Source organism: Paralichthys olivaceus, chromosome 17 (genome assembly GCF_024713975.1).
Source record: "Paralichthys olivaceus isolate ysfri-2021 chromosome 17, ASM2471397v2, whole genome shotgun sequence".
Lineage (NCBI taxonomy): Eukaryota > Metazoa > Chordata > Actinopteri > Pleuronectiformes > Paralichthyidae > Paralichthys > Paralichthys olivaceus.
This window is the reverse complement of record NC_091109.1, coordinates 6,419,400-6,437,828: the sequence shown is the minus strand read 5'-3', so window position 1 is coordinate 6,437,828 and position 18,429 is coordinate 6,419,400. Positions and strand designations below refer to the sequence as shown.

General features: G+C 44.0%; 2 protein-coding genes across 4 annotated transcripts; one reads left to right on the top strand and one right to left on the bottom strand.

Moving 5' to 3' along the window:
* The first annotated feature begins 140 nt into the window (after nucleotides 1-140).
* foxh1 (forkhead box H1) lies at nucleotides 141-4,823 on the top strand. 3 transcript variants are annotated; one of them, XM_020087187.2, is made up of 5 exons: nucleotides 159-282; nucleotides 378-492; nucleotides 1,988-2,587; nucleotides 3,423-3,527; nucleotides 3,716-4,823. In XM_020087187.2, exons 3-5 carry the CDS (start codon nucleotides 2,108-2,110, stop codon nucleotides 4,682-4,684), a joined length of 1,554 nt encoding a protein of 517 aa, XP_019942746.2. In that variant the 5' UTR covers nucleotides 159-282; nucleotides 378-492; nucleotides 1,988-2,107; the 3' UTR covers nucleotides 4,685-4,823. The 3 variants fall into 3 exon arrangements, with proteins under 3 accessions (XP_019942745.2, XP_019942746.2, XP_069368632.1); XM_069512531.1 differs by having other exon boundaries at nucleotides 195-282; nucleotides 366-492; XM_020087186.2 differs by lacking the exon at nucleotides 378-492 and having other exon boundaries at nucleotides 141-282.
* A 975-nt stretch (nucleotides 4,824-5,798) lies between these two features.
* On the bottom strand, nucleotides 5,799-17,966 carry oplah (5-oxoprolinase, ATP-hydrolysing). Its single transcript, XM_020087833.2, has 28 exons — nucleotides 17,682-17,966; nucleotides 16,674-16,873; nucleotides 16,258-16,449; nucleotides 15,588-15,702; nucleotides 15,208-15,331; nucleotides 13,990-14,185; nucleotides 13,731-13,896; nucleotides 13,463-13,601; nucleotides 13,124-13,191; nucleotides 12,649-12,824; nucleotides 12,430-12,570; nucleotides 12,208-12,320; nucleotides 11,944-12,114; nucleotides 11,696-11,833; nucleotides 11,310-11,448; nucleotides 10,972-11,084; nucleotides 10,521-10,672; nucleotides 10,220-10,380; nucleotides 9,992-10,093; nucleotides 9,735-9,909; nucleotides 9,268-9,452; nucleotides 9,023-9,169; nucleotides 8,796-8,930; nucleotides 8,514-8,663; nucleotides 8,246-8,403; nucleotides 7,998-8,158; nucleotides 7,527-7,624; nucleotides 5,799-7,113 (listed from the first exon to the last, which is right to left on the bottom strand). Exons 2-28 carry the CDS (start codon nucleotides 16,842-16,844, stop codon nucleotides 6,961-6,963), a joined length of 3,939 nt encoding a protein of 1,312 aa, XP_019943392.1. The 5' UTR covers nucleotides 16,845-16,873; nucleotides 17,682-17,966; the 3' UTR covers nucleotides 5,799-6,960.
* Nucleotides 17,967-18,429: the final 463 nt, after the last annotated feature.

Here is an 18,429-nt window from a genome sequence, read left to right as displayed (position 1 = left end):
ACAACACACTGATTCAGGTAGACTGAGGGAATCTATGTTTGCAGATAAAAAGACAGAACTCTTCAAAACTGTTGTCATTTGGCAAAGTGAAGCTTCTCATTTGATTGTCAGTGAAACCACTAGATGGAGACAAACTCAGTGACTACCAGAGAATAACCTCAGTCAGGCCAATTTTCAGCAGGTGAAGGGTGTTTGCTGCCCATCATGTTTAGGTAGCCATCATCTGGCCCGCAAACACGCACAAACATTTACGCACGACTGCAAAAGCTGGAAATCCGCGTGGTAAGTTTTTGACAACGTTATTAATGATTCAAGACTCTTCAAACTAAAAATATACTACTTTATTTTGCAATCGCCTGATGGAGCGAATCCAACAGGTGCCATATTGAAGGGAAATTTAGAGCTGAATGTTTGGAGAGGTCACGTGTTGTTTGGCGTCACCTAAAGAACACGCCGGGTGTCACCTGAAACTGAAGAATAATATCTTTTCAGGTAATTCCACGCGCAATTTATAGGTTAAAAATGATTTATAGTGCACTACGAAACATGACAGTTGAGTTGAAATGATGTGATATCGGTTAAAGGTGCAGAGAAATTTGGGGGAAAAAATGAAATAAATCAGTTTCTGTGTCTTGGCACAATCACTTGATTCACGACAGTTGTGTTTCATTATCTCAGCAGATCAATAGAATTAAAAAGCCTGAATAAATATATAAGGCTTTTTTGGAAGCCTATTACATAAAAAGACAGTTTGTTGATTCTCAGGTTGTAGTTTTTGTTCGAGAGGATTTTTAATGCCGGTTCCAACAGTTGCCGGAGAAAAAAAACATGATTGCTGCTGTTTGAGGTGTGAATGTCCTGCCCATCTGCAACACTTAGCAGCTTGTAAGCGCCAGAAAACCCACAAATGGTGCTGAATAGCCCCCGTATTTCGTCACATGCTAAGCAGACTGTCGGGGCTGGAACAGTCTCCAGCCTGACAATGGGGTTCCTTCTAATCCAACTTGTTTTCACTGTCTTGCTGGGACGCAACGGTTTGCACATTAGCACTACGTTAACGTGGACAAAAGACGCGCATTCCCGAAACTTGGATGCCATCCTGCAAAGTCCCAGGGAGGGAGACCCTACTGTGCGCACAAGGCTCCCAGACTGCTGTGCGCTCTCAGACCCTCTACAATTACGCATCCAAACTCGCTGTTGTGCATCTGCTGACTAATCCCAACGTGTCCTGTCCTCGAAATGTAATAATGTTTTGGAAGGTTAAAAGGTGCACGATTTGCCTTGTGAAATAAGATTAACTTGCACCAATAAGCTTTGGAAAATATGAATTTATCTCAATCCAGAAGATTCTTGGATGAAGCCCATGTAATGCCACGATTACTTAATTATTTCAGCTGACAAATTACCCTATTTCTGTGTTTGTATATTAGCCGTTCCCTATGTATATTGCTCGTCAAAAATTGTTGATTGCATGTCAGCTTCAATCGAGATTAATTCTTTCTTGAAGCTCACCCCACCCCCCTCGAGTTTTACCCACACCTTTAGAAGAAAGTCCTCAGTATCATTGAAAAGCCTTAAAAAATCCAGTCGTGTAGTTTTTGTTGACATGATGAAACAGTTAATTCGTCTCAAATAATCTTTGTTCGTTTTGAAATAAACTTTGTTTATTTTAAGTTTATTAACCTCCAAACGTGGGCGCGTACACACATACCTCACAGGCAGCTTTCGTGCGTATATTGGCACTGTTTCCAAAGCAAACTCGGAATCTGTGAATCTGTTGTAAGTGGTATGTTGATATTACCTTAAGCGTTATTTACAGGTTTACTCTCTCTCTCTCTCTCTGCCCCTTTCTACACCCCCCCCAACCACTCACACACCCCCACCCCCTAAGGTGATCGCTCATTCTGCTCTCAGATAACGCGTCATTCCCCCCTCGATTACGCAGCGGGATTTACATGAAACTGTTAATTGTTTGCTCTTCAAATAGAGTCAGCTTGGAGCCAGCAGTCTGCCAGAAGTTAAGGACCGACTCCTGTGACCTCCCTCCCCCTCTCAGCGCTCCTGTCCGAACTCCACAGGCCGATCTCCCCCCGGGCTGAACATCAGCATGACAAAGCACTGGCCGGAGCAGAGTCTCTTGGCACCACCCGCTCTGTCCCACCACATCGGAGAGCACCACGACCATCAACTTGACTTCCACAGAAATGCACAGAAGAGTCTTCCTATCACCAGCGGTGTGACGTGGAACTCGCAGGCCCAACATTGGTCTCTCCACCCGGCTCAGATGGTTCCCCAGCAGCCGCCGCGCTTGGAGAAGCTCACTGCGCTCCCGGAACATCTCACCAGTGCCACGGCGTTCATGGATAAAAGCGTGCCACAGGGTGCGTCATTCGCAAATGCGCAAGATGCCCACTTCAAACAGGAAACTATTAACAGAGACTCGTGGAACAACGAAAGGAAGAAAAGTAGGAGCAGTGATGCGAAGAAAAAGAACTATCAGCGGTACCCCAAACCACCATACTCATATCTGGCTATGATCGCTATGGTCATCCAAAGGTCCCCGGAGAAGAAACTGACATTATCTGAGGTAAGAATGAAAATACACCGGTGCTGTGTGAGTGCTGTGTTGGGCAAGGATAATGTACATTGTGTGTGTTTTAGTCCTGAGGAAAAACACTCAATTACAAGGATCTGGTGTTTTCTTATCAGGGAAAATAAACGTTGTTATAATTGTATTGAAAGTGCAAGGACAGATTTATAATTAGATTTATAGTAAAATAGACAAAACCTGTAACAAAAAAAGGAAAATTATGTTCTACATCTTATGTGATGTATAATGTGAAAAGTCCAAAATGACTTCTCTTTCCAAATATAACTCCATGGTTATTTACAATATATGATAAGAATAGTTCATGCTGATGTTGTCAAAATAATAACTTGAATTTATATAGTGTCAAGAGACCCAAGGACGCTTAAAGAAATACTAAACAGTAACAACTTTCTGTGTCCTGAAAGTTTCATTATTAAATCTGTGCATTGTGGATTCAGTTTGAAGGACAACTATTTTCCACTCTAATTAAGTGGGTGTTTTTCAGAGACATGTTAAATTTTTTTGTTTGCAGTTACTTAAGTGTAAAATGCCCAAATGTCCATGCACTGTCACAGAAAGTGACAGAAAACAGCCACCTCTCGGTGACACTTGAGTGACCACCATTCCTGCCATTCTTTGTTTGCTTTGATAAGGTTGGACAGCAGTGAAACCAGACACTGATCTGTTACAGGATAGTGATAAGATACAAGTCACAGCAAAATCATGTCTGTTCCAGATTTATCCTTGTATAAAGGAACTGATCGTGTAATATACATTCTTCGTCTTCTGTGCTTGTGGGCAACCAACTGATGTTTTTTTTTTTTATTTCTAGATCCTGAAGGAGATCAGTACCCTCTTCCCATTTTTTAAAGGGAACTACAAGGGCTGGCGGGATTCAGTGCGACACAACCTCTCCTCTTATGACTGCTTTGTTAAGGTTTGTGTGATGAACTTATGAAATCATTTATGGACAAAACCCTAAAGTTGTTTTATAAGTGGTCTATAAGGGAATGCTGTTAGATACAGCTACTGTAGATGACCGATGAGATATTATGTTGTATTACTGCCTGACTAGGATGTCAGGTCAAACATTCCTCTCACTGTCTACACTCCCTCCACCTGTAGGTGCTGAAGGACCCCGGCAAACCTCAGGGCAAAGGCAATTTCTGGGCAGTGGAGCTGAGCCGTGTTCCTCTGGAGCTCCTCAAGAGGCAGAACACGGCCGTGTCGCGCCAGGATGAGACAATCTTTGCCCAGGATCTGGCTCCCTACATCCTACAGGGACACAAGCCAGAATCTGAGCCGACTCCTGACCCTGTGACCTCCATCCTTCCCATGCACTCCAGAAACCCCACCCCACCACAGGAGGACTTGTTCCGCCCAAAGCTGGACTCGTCTTTCGCCATCGACTCCCTGCTTCACAGCCTCAGACCGGCTAGTGCTTCTGGGGATGTGGATGTGCCTACCAGGGACTGCTGGGCTGACGTGGAGCGCCCTCGGCCTTCTCCCCCACGACCCCGCTATGCATCCTCTGCCCGTAGTGCCTCTGCCAGCTCTGCCAGCCCAGCTTCGACCTCTTCCTCATCCTCTGATGAGGAATGGAAGGGACTGTCCTTGTCTGGGAAGCGTGTTCCCCCAGATGGAGAAGCAGGGTCGGATGGGTATGAGGACTATAGGCCACCGCTGCACAAATCAGCCAGAAGGGAGACTGTGGCACCACCATGGGAGCTCCCTACATCCTACGCCAAATACGCTCCTCCCAATGCTGTTGCTCCACCCAGCATGCGGTTCAACGGCGGTCCTCTAATGCCGCTGCATGGCGGACTCCCCATTTATAGCTACGGTAGCTCCCCTGTTGCACCTGGTCACTTCTTAAGTCACGCATATTGGCCCATCCTGCCCAATGGGTGCGTTTCAGTCCAAGCCCCTCCCCGCATCATGGATCTGGACAATATGTTGCAGTCAGTGCCTCCAAATAAAAGCGTGTTTGACGTCCTGGTACCGACCAATCAGAACTCTCACTCACATCATCAACCACCGAGTCAGTACACCCTGCAGAATGGGCCTCCTTTAAACCGATACCCACAGTACTGACTGACTGAAAAACTGCCTCTCAAACGCAGATCATGCAAACATGCACGGACGCTAAATCACTGTGACGTGACCATAAGTGCTGCGACTTAGTCTCAATCATTACATACAGCTTGAGCAACGTTGGCTAATATGCAAGGGCATTAAACTGCAGACAGAGCTATTGTTTGATTCATGTTTTAGTCAAGTTGAAAAGTCAGTGTTTTATTGACATTTTTTCAAGCTCAATATTTTTGAAAGAAATATCTTAATCTGTGTATTATTTTACAATTTGGAGCAAAACTACCTCAAATACTATACAACAAAACAACTATCTACCTCAGGTCTCTGCTCTTTGCACTGCCGATGTTATTTGCACTGTGTATTTTTTTATTGGCATGACTTTTCTTACGGGAATTGCATTTGAATGTTGTCTCACATATTGTGACTGCTGAATGTATTGTTGGATTTTATCTTGGGTTTTACAATCATGTGAAATTCTAACAATGACGGGCTGGACTGCAAAACTGTGCAACAAGCGCATCTCTCAGTTTATCTTGCAAGTATTTTAAACAGAATATCGTAAAAACTCAATAATGTCATTTTTGTTTCTGTCCCACACTATGTCTTTCTTTGCTCAGATGCCCAAATATACACTACAAGTTTACTATGTGGTTATCCTCGTCTTAAATTGATCCTGTGCAGCTACAATATATTAACGTTATTGACAGTGGTGCTGCAATTTAGCTCTAAAATTGTCTTCTTCATTTCGGTGTTTACTGACATGTTTCTGTTGTTGTTTGAGATACTTTAACATAAAGTTTAACATCAGAAAACATCATTTTAGATTCTAGACGATCTGGGAAAGCTGCTGCCGTCTTCCCATGACCCTGCAGACCATCTTCTGACCGGGATCGTGATTCCTGTGGATTTTACACAGCCGGTTATTTGCACTATTTAAATGTCATGATCATCTTCCGAAGGAGATCGCTTATAAATGTCTGCCTGTACCTCGACAGCTAAATGTTTTGTCAGTTTCCTGCCATTTTTTTCCTGTGGTCTCTTGTTGTACAGTGCTGAGGTGAAAGGTCAGCCCAGAGATTTGAGAGTCAAAAGAATGTAATGGAGTTCAACAGGGTATGTAATAAAATGCTGTTTATTTTAACTGTGCTGCTCTGTGATGTTTCGCAATGAAAAAAACTTTTGCCATTCAATGCATTTTCTTTTTAGTTCTAACATATTTTCCCAGATGATTGAGTCATGGCTGGTTGGACCCTCTGTCTTTAAAGCTGGATTTTACTGGTTCACACTCTCCATTGACACAGATCCTCAAGCTGATGATTAGTTGGTGGAAAGACAGCAGGGTGTCAGTCGCTATGATGGATTGTTTTACTACATGAATTGTGATCCATAAACAAGAAAACCATCTTTGATCCACAGGCCATGGTATCAGGAGATCCCAACACACACACACACACACAGCTGATTTACATCAACAGTCCAGCAGCCGTCAGCCTCCTGCTGCTTCTCTCTGCTGTGACCACTATCCCTCTTTATCAGCAGCCTCCTTACGCATGCCTGCACTGCACTCCCTCACCATCCTCTGCTCCTCACCCACAGATGAGAGGAAGGGACACCACTTTTTTTTATCCCAACCCCCCACCCCAAATACACCGACACCACCGTTCTGGGTTGTATCTCAACACACCCTCATGAATTTACATGGACTACTCTGTCTCATTCTCAGCCTTCGTAGGTTGTGCTTAAGCTGTATAATAATAACCCCTGCCCCCGTATATCCCCCCCCATCCTACGAAATTTGTGACAAAACTAATATCTTTTGAAAAAAATATGAACATTTCATGGGTAGAAACTGGATTTATTTGTCAAAAACCAAATAATCAAGTTGTGCCGTTAGATAAGTGGTTGTTCCAGTTAAACCTGGTCGGCTTGATCCTCTTGAGCAGTTAAACTGGAATTGATGTAATTACAAGTGGTCTTACTCACAGTGGTGAATATGGGTTCTCTGTAAAATCTTGGTTCCAGAAATTGTACCGTTGCTGTAAGTAGCAGCACAGAAAATGATATTCCTGTGTTTTACATGTGGAAATACTGGTGCAGTGAGAGTTTCCTCCCACCTCAGAGTCCAAACACGAGCAGGTTAATCAAAGACTAAATTGTCCGTGGGTGTAAATGTGAGCATGAGTGTCTTTATCAAAGTGATGATGATGAGACTATTGCTCCTTCCTAATTTTAAAGAATATTTCCATATTTATCAAACCAGTTTTTCTTTTTTCTTCTCACACTCCCTCTTGTGCCATTCGGTATTCGAATACACTGCCCCTCTCCAGGAATGTCTCGTTCAAGCGCCTGCGCTTGGTCTGAGGTTTATGGTCTGTTTCCTCCTCTCCTCCGTATCCTCCTCCTCCAGGGGTGTAGAGGCAGAACATGTCCTGTTGAGGGAGACACAATACCCAATACTTAGTTAAAATCAACTGAGGGCCCAAAGCCAAACTATCTTTTGTTACTTTTCTCTGCCTGCACTTGGTGGGTGCCGACCATTTCATAACACCCTTGGCTGTATCTAACTGATGGAACGACTGACAAATAAATAATATACCCAATCAGTACCTTAGTACCTCATCAAAATTATGTAGAAAGCTGTGAATTCTGAGGGTTTCACCATATCTAAAATCTAAAGCTCTAGATCAGAAAAGTTTTTGGTTTGGTTTTTAAAATTTGTACTTTTACACATCTTGGTTAAACAATTTCTTGCAGTGAAATACAATTCAGAAAGGTTTTCTTGTCTAATCAAAATGTGGTGCTTTTATCTATATTCCCCCACATACACATTGTGCTGTCTTACCCCAGGCTGGAGGCTGATGCTGGTTTTTGCTCCCAGGTTGAGGATTCTTCCATCTGCCCTGTGGAGCAGATTCAGCCCTGCTGCACCGTCCTCACCCCCTGACAAGGAGGCACAGAGAGGATAAAGGCATCATTCACACTAACAGGTTTGTTTTAAGATGCATCACTTTTGCTACATACACAATAGTTCTCAAGTTTAGGGTTGCAATGATGAAGTCAACCCCATTTGTTACCTGATATAGCCTCTTATCAGTCACTACTCGACTAACAGCTGCAAATGCAAACCATTACTAACACTTACTGTCAGATAAAAGTGCCCAGTGTACTTGAATGGTCATGTGCATTTTCCGGTATTGGTGAGGATGGAAGCTAACGTCACATCATACAAGAAGGACAGAGACCTATGCCTACTTGGTAAAATACCAATAACAAAGTCTCATTTATTGAGGACGTCTGAGGGCTGAGAGTTTACCCTGGAGGCCGTAGGGGCAGGTGGATCTCCTCTCCGTCAGCACAGACAGAACCACATTGTTCCTGAACAGAAGTTTGCGGATCACTCCGTCTCCACCGGCGTACTTCCCTGCACCTCCTGAGCCGGGCCGCAGAGAGAACTGCTCCAAAATCACTGGGTACCTGAACAACGTACAGATCAATGATAACAACACGTTGTTGTAAGACAAATACAAGATTCTTTAAGTCAAACTTGAACTGATGTCCGACCTCTTCTCCAGAATTTCAGGGTCAGTGATGCGTGTGTTAGTCATGTGACTGTGAACGCCACTCCGCCCACTCCAGCCTGGCCCCGCCCCTGCTCCCCCTGCAACAGTTTCGTAGTAACCGATCCTCTCACTGCCAAATGAAATGTTGTTCATGCAGCCCTGATAGAAAGAAGAATGACACATAAAAAAAAACACATTAGACATTGAACTGACTAAAAAGTGCAAAAATGTTCTAAAAGACAAATTAAGTTTTTTTTTTTTTTTTTTACCTGTGATGCAGCGCACACTTCAAACGCTCTGAAGATGACGTCAACTACTCTCTGGGATGTGAGAACATTTCCGCCAACCACAGCTGCATTCTGGGAAGGCTGGAGGATTGAGCCAGGGGGGATGATGACTTTGATCGGTGCAAGACAACCCTGGACATGATCAAGTCAACAATAAATAAATATTAACATTTTTTTATTCAAAAAATTCAAAAAAACACATGAACAGATTTAAAGCTGCCTATTGGAACTCATCTCTAAAATATTGGAATGAAACATGTGAACCTGATTGAGGGGGATGTCCTGTCCCACCATACAGCGCAGGCAGTAGATGAGGGCAGAGAGGGTGATGGCCCGAGGAGCGTTGCAGTTCCCCCACACCTCTGTCCCAGTCCCAGAGAAGTCAAACACTGCACTTCCCTGGAATGATGGAGGTTTACAGTGTTAATATTCTTGGTTTCACTTTGTAAGATAAAGTTAGAATCCCCCCCACTGAGATTCCCGCTGCTCACCTCCTCTTCATTAATCTGCACCCGCAGTCTGATTGGTGTCCCGTCATCCATGAAATCCTCCGACTCCACCTCCAGGGATCCAGTCTGTTGCCGTCGACGACGTGCAAAGTCTCTCAGCATGTCCCTCACTGCAAGCTCTGCATTGCTCTGAAATAGTTACACACAAAGGCTGGAACAGTGCAACACAACCAATGATAAAACACAATACTTTTCAGTTTTCCTTTTCTTCTGTTTCACACACTTACCTGGATGTACCCCATGTATGCCTGCACCACAGCCAGTCCGTAATTGTCAATCAACTCCCCCACCAGCTGGCTGCCTCTCTGATTGGCTGCCACCTGAGCCCGCAGGTCTGACAGGTTGTCGTGGAGATTACGAGTCCCAGAGCAGTCTGGGTACTGGGCCGGAGCCATCAGAGCTTCGGTTACAGCTGATATGGAGAAGGAAGGGGAAGCAGCAGGAGGGAGAAATGGGGAAGAGAGAGCGGATAAAGAGAAAAGCATGATGGGAAAAAAAAGAATGGAGAAAGTGATGTGAATGTAACAAAAGATGACACTAAATATTCAATCCCATCATTTAGTTTAAATGCTTGGCCCTACTATGCATACAGTCACTGAGTTAGTGCCGTCTCATGGAGGATTCTTTATCTTGTGGATAAGATACAGCTCTGTATCACGTCTACTCCTTTTCATCAGCCTCTTTTATCTCTTACCCTCCTCCTGGAAGACCCCACCAGTGACGAGCTTAAAGGACATGAAAACAGCGCCCTCCTGCTGAAGAGAGGTGGAATGAGGGGGCATGGAGCCTGGAGTGATGCCACCAATGTCGGCATGGTGACCCCTGCTGGCTACGAAGAAAACAGGACCACTCACGCCTTTTCTAAACACCTGAGATGAGAAGGAGGAGAAATAAAACAGTGAGAAAGAGATGAGAAAGAAAAGAGTGATGCTGAGGAGAGCAAGGACTGACTGGTGTGATGACTGTGAGGTCCGGAAGGTGGCTGCCCCCAGCACACGGGTGGTTACTCAGAATCACATCCCCTTCTCTCAGTTTGCTCCCCAGCGATCTGATCTGCGGAGAGAAAATGCAGTAGAATTACTTTTCCACTCTTCCTAGATGAGTTATGTTGTGTATCTGCTATGTTTCTGGGTGCCGTTCTGCTGCTGAAGCAACACAGCACAGCCACACATCCCTCACCTGGTACTGGACTGTCTCCTGCATGGCCCCCAGGTGAACGGGTATGTGAGGTGCGTTGGACACGAGACCGCCGTCTGGTCCGAACACAGCGCAGGAGAAGTCGAGACGTTCCTTGATGTTGGTGGAGATGGAGGTTCTTTGGAGAACTCGGCCCATTTGCTCTATAGAGGAAAGATACATGGAACAACTAAATAAGAAGTTAACATTAAAACATAACCAATGCTTTATAGATTTTCTTCAGTTTTCTTCCAAATAGATTTTTCCCTTTGTCCTCACTCTCTCTTCTTCTCTCTTTTTATACCTGCTATGCTCATGAAGCGGTGGGAGAAGATGGAGAGCTGCACGGTGTTGAGCTCGGTGCCCAGGGCGCAGTGTGGGTCAGAGCCCACGGAAATGCAAACATCGCCCCCTTCTGTCAGATGGGCCTCACAGCATGGCTCCACCAGGATGGTGCTGATGGAGCAAAGAGCAGAGGAAACTGTTTATGAACATTTATACAAACACAGATGTTCAGGTAAGTTGAGAGCAGACATTAAAATCAAATACAAAATCAACCTCCCGGAAATGTAAGAAACATACTGCTAGTATTTTAGTATGTCTGAACATAGAGAAGAAACACAACTGAATTTTAGACTTAAATAAGTGATTTTAACAGTTTTATCATGTTTACAAGATGTAAATATCCCAAATATTGTGAAAGAAATTAGAAATATAAAAATCACAAACAATGGTACTAAGTGGAAAATGCATGCCTGTTCTTATCAATAATAACGGCAGGTCCCTGGATGCTGTGACCACATGGCAGCTCCTCCCATAGAAACACGCTGGTGTCCAGGTAACCACCCTCAAAGTAACACTTGGTCATCTAAACAGAAGAACAGGGATTAAATCATTATAACAACAATACTAGTAAGTTCAGAAAGTTCCATTTTATCATAACATATATATTCGCAAAAGGAAATACATTTTGCAAGTTTGAAAAGGATGATTCCATTGTTCCCCTGTCGAAGTTTGAAGAGTGTGTATGTCCATATATGTGTGTATCTATAAAATATTCTGGTTTGTGTTTCTGTGAAGTGAGTCCACACACCGTGACAGGCTTGGTATCTCCCGGTCCTGTCTTTTTTTTATAAACTGACTTGATTCCAGATTGTCCACAGCCCCTCACTCTGATGTCATCAACCATGATGGGTCTGTCTGGGATGGTGAATCCAAATTCCTTCAAATAACTAGAGAGGAAAAAGAGGTGTGTGATGTAAGAGATGGAGATTGAAGTGGAGAAAGTAAATAACGAGTAGTGTCAATAAACGTCAGTGCCACAGTTTACTAATCTTATCTCCTTTGGAAAAATGTCACATTAACTTACTGTTGCGTTTGACTGTGAACATAAGGCTTGAGACATGACCGAGGTAATGATTTATTAACTTATCACTGCGCACAGTGGATGGAGACCTGAGTGAACAGATGAGCGCTCACCGTTTCGTGAAGGCGCTGTGGAAGTCTCCAGCTTGACAGGACTGGGCATCGCTGGGGTAACCAGAAGGTGTAACCATGAGCGCACAGTCAGTGCCCTTATAACGCAGGTGAAGGAAAACCTCAGTGGTGATCTGACCACTGAAGAGGACAGGAAACACACTGCTTTAGTCTGGTGTGAAAATGTGAAGAGCAGTGTAAATGTGGGGAGGATTAATGGGGGGTTAACCCTGTGTTCTGTGGGGGCTGACCTGTCAAAGCCACGTGCACAGAGAGTGTCATGGCAGCGTTTTGAGAGCTGCCCCACCCTCCGGTCGAGCTCGCTGAAACAGCTCTGATCATACTGCAGCGAGCACGGCTCCTGCACCTCCTCCACCACGTCAGCTAGAGCCAGACCGTAGGCTGAGAGCACGCCACTGTACCTGCAAGATGCACACGAACATGTTAGTGCCACACCGCTGTCGCTCCTGTGGATTTACTAAACCAGAAAACAACAATTCGACTGTCAACCTTACTTATGTATAAATACGGTCTTCATCCCCAGGGCTCGAGCAATAGCACACGCATGTTGTCCACCTGCACCCCCGAAACATGCTAACACATGCTGAGATGTATCATGACCTTTAGCCTGTGAAGGTGCAAGATGTGGGAGAGAAAAAAATATTATGATTTTTTACACAATTTACATGTTTATCCAAATATAATTATATTTAGCTAGCTTGAGCAACTCTAATGACCTGTGTCAGAGCTCTGATTGGCCGGCACATGGCCTCGTTGGCGACACGAATGAATCCCATGGCAACCTCCTCCACGCTCATCTCTGACTGGCTGTTTGGCAACACAGGGTTGTGTGAGTGGTTGGCTCCATTTGTGTTAACCTTTAAAACAGAAACACACATTAGTGTGATAGAGAATAAAATTATCGCTCTACTGAATAGTTCAGCAAATGTCAGTGCCTGTGACTGGTTGGAAGACAGGAAGAGGTTGATCTCTCCTGTGAGGTGATGGAAATGCTTCATGGTCTCCTCCAATGACAGTGGCTCGTTCTCACCAGGCCCAAAGATCTTTGGGAAGAAGGATGGGAGGAGTCGTCCCAGTGCTAAGTTTGCATCAGTCACAGTCAAAGGGCCACCTGGGACAACACCAGAGCGAATTAACTATAGTCCTGTTTCACCGACAGGGTTCATCAACAGTAAATCAGGAGTCAGGTTTCATTGTGCTAGCACACATTACAGCTCCAGCTGAGAACTGAGAGGGAAGCTTCAATAATATCATCTGAAACTTGAAGTTAAGGTGATCTTTAGCCTTCATGTAGCAAATAAAATTATCAACGCAATCCATAACTGTAAAACAGAAGGATTTAAGATAATGATTTAAAGAGTGGATGAAACTAAGGAGGATGAGAAACATGAGCTACATATGTATAGTTACCTTTTCTGTAGCAAGCCGGTCCTGGATGTGCACCTGCAGACTCCGGTCCAACCACAAACATCCCTGATCTGAGGAAGTAGAGGAAAGAATAGGAACATGGCGGAAGGATAGAGATTCATTGTGCAGGTCAGAGCACATAACAAAGATTTTGCAAAGTTGCAATTATCAAATCAAACGTGCAAAGCTTAATTCTAGCAGGGTTTATATCATGTTTACAGTCTCAATGCCTCACTTAGTTAGATATTATAGATATATTAGAGAGATATTATAGATTCACTCTCAACAGCAAACTGAGCTGGATCTATAGAAGAAGAAAAAATATTTCTGATACACACAGACCTGAAGAAGAGTCGCGACCCTCCCCCTGCAGCCACGGTGTTGATGTCCAGCTGTGGTGCTTGCAGGGTGACTCCAGCTGTGGTCGCCTCAAACACGTGTTCATACTGACCAGCATATCGACTCACATCTGTAGAGGTTCCTGCAGCGTAAGAGAACAGAGTTCGTCAGGAATATGATAAGACTAAATAAAGGTTTATAAGTGTGATAGCAAGAAGTTCCTTACATTGTATTTGCTTAAGTTCAAAGATGTAGTATTTCCTCTACTCACCGCCCATGTCAAAGCCAATCACAGGCTTTTTCTCCATCTGGCTGTAAGAGGTGATTGCGTATCCCACCACCCCCCCTGCTGGGCCCGACAGAACGGCCCGCGAACCACAGAACTGTTCCATTGGGGTCAGACCTCCATCTGACTGCATGAACAACACGTCCACGTCCTGAGGTCAGAGAGACGTAAGAGATCAGTTACAGACGAAACGGCATCTGAGAGTAACAGTCAAAACAAAAACATGTTGATGTGAGGGACACACCTTCAGGCCACCCTTAAAGCCGGAGGTGAAGCCTTTTAAGTACTGGCGGATCTTGGGTGTGAGGTAGGCGTCGGCACAGACAGTGTAGCCCCGGGGTACGGCCCGCACCATGGGCATGACCTCACTGGACAGAGACACCTGAGTGAAGCCCAGAGAGCGAGCGAGGGCGCCCACTGCTTTCTCATGATCGGACCATCTGAAGGAAAAAACAAATGTGATATGTAAGTCAATCACAAAGGTATCATGCAGTTTCATTGCTGCTGTGTTTGTGTTGTCTCTAAAAAGCTTCTGAATTTAATGGAAAGATGTGAATTTTTGTGACAGGAGAGAAAATGTTAAGAAACTGAAATGTCCTATTTTAATTCAACTAAAGACTCTTTGATTTTTTTAATTTTAAGAAAGTTGAGGTAAAACATCTTCAGATGTTAATAGACTTTAAGCCACAAGTGGGAGTAGACTTGAAGAAGAGGAGGGAGGGATAGGAAGAAAAATATGGTCTTTCACCTCGTACAACATGTGGGTTACATATACAGCATAAACCTGTAAACATTAACATGTTCAGTGTACAGATAGAAGAAAGGAGACAGTGGGAGGGGCAATACGCTGATAAAGGACCTTTAAGTTTAATCCAAACATAAATAAAAGGTGTGAAAGGCTCCTTGGACCAAAATTAAGTCCAACCGAAAGAGGTGATCTCTGTCCAGATCTGACAGAACCGGTTTGTTTGGAGTGTGAAAACACTTTTTGGGATATTTCAGACTGAGTGCAGAAAGTGAGACAGCATTGAACAGGAGAAGACGATGCCTGTGGTGTTTGAAGGATGAGGTCGTTGGCCTGAAGATGGAGATGATGGTAGTGACATCATAATGATATGACAACATCAACAAAATCAACAAAATTAAGCAGCTCTTTCATTTTCTCCACTCAAACAGAAAGTCTACGACCAGATGAATTGAGAACAACATCAGACGCACGCCTGTCTGCAGACCAATCACTGTTGAAGAACAGGTGAACAAAAGTCTTAACTGCGCTCCCTGAGATCAAATATAAACAATGTAACATGAAGACTTTCAGATGTGAAAACGCCCTTAGAGAGCAGTGAGTCAAAAGTTTCAAAGAAAATGTTGTGAAGAAATAGAGGTAAGTTAAGACTAAACAAAGCTTGAGTAAATATGAGGCTGTGTGCCTCCAGGAAGAGAAACAAGATCTGCTACTGACGTGTACGAGTGTAACAGGAGGACGGCCACACTGGTGATCCCACGAGACAGAACTCCCCTCAGGTCTTTCTCCACACGCTCAAGATCCAGCTCCTTCCACAACTCCAGAGAATCACCGGTGCTGCCTGAGGAGAGGAGAGTACACACGTATTTTGTAGTAAACCAGAAATCCAGAAAATATGTGCTTACACCTAAAGGTGGTGAACTAAAATTATTGAGGATAAAACATTTATCATTTAAAGGAGACGTGTTGTACTCATACTCAGGTTCATGATTTTTATTTGGGTTCACACTAATGTTGGGCAAAAGTGGGAAAGGTTGGAATTCAACAGGAGTTTTGACCAACGTACAAAAGAGAACTCGTAGTCGTGTTTTCCGCACCTGTCACAATACGTTTGGCGTCTTTCCTGGGTAGCTGGCAGCCATCTTGGCTCAGGACGACTCGCTCGTCCACCTCTATTATCTCCTCGTACAACACTTCAGGCACCGCGACCTCCTAGTAAAATACACGTGCCCTGGTTATGGCAATTCAAAACAGGTGGACCAAGAAGACAATCATCTGACTTACAGTACGTCCCAGTGTTACAAAGTTGAATGAACACAACTTATCACTACATGCATACCAGAGTTACATGTGTACATATGAAAATGATCCAGTAATAACACTGAGCATTATTACACTACTCTCAGATCTACTGTGAATGCAGCTTTTAAAAGTTTTTCTTTTGTTGCATTTCTGACAGTTTGCTTGTGAACATAGTATCAGCTTCTTAGATAAGTAACTATTTCAACAACAGGTCAGTGGGCAAATTCCAAGATCTGCCCTCAGGGTCTGTAACACAAGGTAATAGCTAAACCTCATGCTGCAGGGTCGCCTCATATCACTGTATCCAGGCAACTCATGGACACCACATACAGTGCAGCTACAAATACATAATGATGCAGATGTGGATCACGTAATTCATCAGTGAACTTCTCAGTTAACATCTTACATGATCGTGTCTCTTCTCCCTTTAACTTTCTGAGTAATGAACGTTGAAAGGTTACAAACCAGATCAAACAGCTTCGGTCTGGCCTGCGTGCCGATGTGCAGCAAGTCCTTGAAGCCCTTTGTGACCAGGAGTGCCGTCCGCTCTCCCTCCCGCTCCAGCAAAGCGTTGGTCGCCACCGTCGTGCCCATTCTGATCCAGCCAATCAGAGAGGTGTCGACAGGCTGCTCGCGAGGAAAGACACGTCCAGTTTCCTGTCAACAAATATATATCACACACTTTTCTACAGCGACTGTTTTGATGTAAATACAACGTTATAAATGATTGCATGTGCTGTCTTTTTCTCCTCTGTGCATTATCATACTAGACTACTAGACCTCAGGAAACCCACCAGCTTAGGATAAATGAATTATAAGTGCTTTCTAACATTTTATAAGAGAAGTGTGTGTTATCATATCCCTCCATCCTGTCATGTTACCTCCTCCAGGACTCTGCGGATCCCCTCAGTGGGAGCGTCCTTGTAGTTCTGGGGGTCTCGAGACAGCAGCTTCAGGACTCTTTCTCGACCATCAGGCAACCGGGCGAACACGTCGGTGAACGTGCCGCCCCGGTCGATGGCAAAGTCGAATTTCCCCTTACTCTCAGCCATGGTGGGAAGACGCTAAACAACTCCTGAACCTGGGAGTCAGAGAAGGTGGTTAGAGTTTGAGATTGATTGTATTAACTGTCAACATCCTTCTGCAACCCTCCCTCCGTCTCTGGTATGTAAACCAACTGGTCCACACATTCTTATACTTCTATTAGTGAGGACACTTTGGCATAATGACCATCAGAAAATAATGCTTCACCATAATCTCAAACTAGTATTAACCCTTAATGCAAGGACTTACCCTTGAATTGTCCCTTTAAAGAAAGAAGAGGACAAAATGTCCTCTGAAAGATACATTAGTAGTTAGTACAGGTACTCGTAGTACAGGTACACACACACTTCTGAAGCTGCTCTCTCCAAATTACCACACTTTAACATGCCGATTGAATATTTTTCTACATATATAAAAAAACTTGCCACAACTGTGTCATTTAAACAGATTAAGAAATATTTAACTTACATATTCAAATCATAAATTCTATGCATGTAGACGCTGATGCTCCTGATACAGTAACTTTAAAACAAAGTAAAGGGGCCGTGCAACGTTGAGGAAACATTGGCTCAGAGCCGAGCATGAAGGACCCAGATGAAGCCTGCAGGGGAATCATCCCCCCCCCCCCCCCACACACACCGAAGTAAACAATGCATCTGGAACTCGCTGTGAATTCTGCAGGATTTCTTCTTCTGCTGCAGAGACGGACGGCATCAACAACGAGACTTCACATGACTGATAGAAAGAGCTCGGGTGAATTCCTGAAGCCTGCAGCTGAAAACACGTCGCTCACTGACATTTGGCGGTGGAGCATGAAAACCTCCACAGCGACACGTTCTACCAACCTGTCCGCCCCGGTGATGCACTGCCCGGCTGCTAATCCGGTGATAATCCGGTAAACGTGTCAGCTCCGCCGCCGCTCTTCTCTCCTGTGCTCGGTGTCTTCACGACAGTCGTAACCACATCGGCGGATCCGCCTATAGAGGGGGTGGTTAAACTCCGCCCCGCTGCGAGGAGCCGGTGGAGTGAAATGTGAGCAGCTCTGCGCAGGAGATGCATGTGCACATGGAGGAAGTGGACCGAGGGGAAGTTAGGTTTCTCCGCATTCACTCCGGATGTAGCAGCGATATCTGGTTAAACAACGTCCAAACTATCCTTAGGGACCATCAAGTAATTTCATTTTTGATTGCACAAACATTTTAAGAACCTGATTTTCTCATATTAGGGAAATTTGTGCTAAAATTACAGTAAATAGGACTAATGTAACACGTCTATTATGACTGCTAATGTGTAAGTTATTTATTTTACATATTGAACAATATTTGCATTGTTTTTAATAGGGCTAATGTCATGTGACCCACTGATACAATAACTATATATAAAAATAAACGTTACTAATGACATTTCTTTTTTAATTACCATTGATACATAATATATATTATTAATTTTGATATATTAATTAAAACTACTTCAGCATTTGTTTTAAATAGCTTAACCCACAGGAACTAGAGTTCACCTTCACCTAATTTTCTCTCAAATAAAAGTGAGTCTGTCAGAGTAAACAACCACTGATGAATAAAAACCTCCTAAATG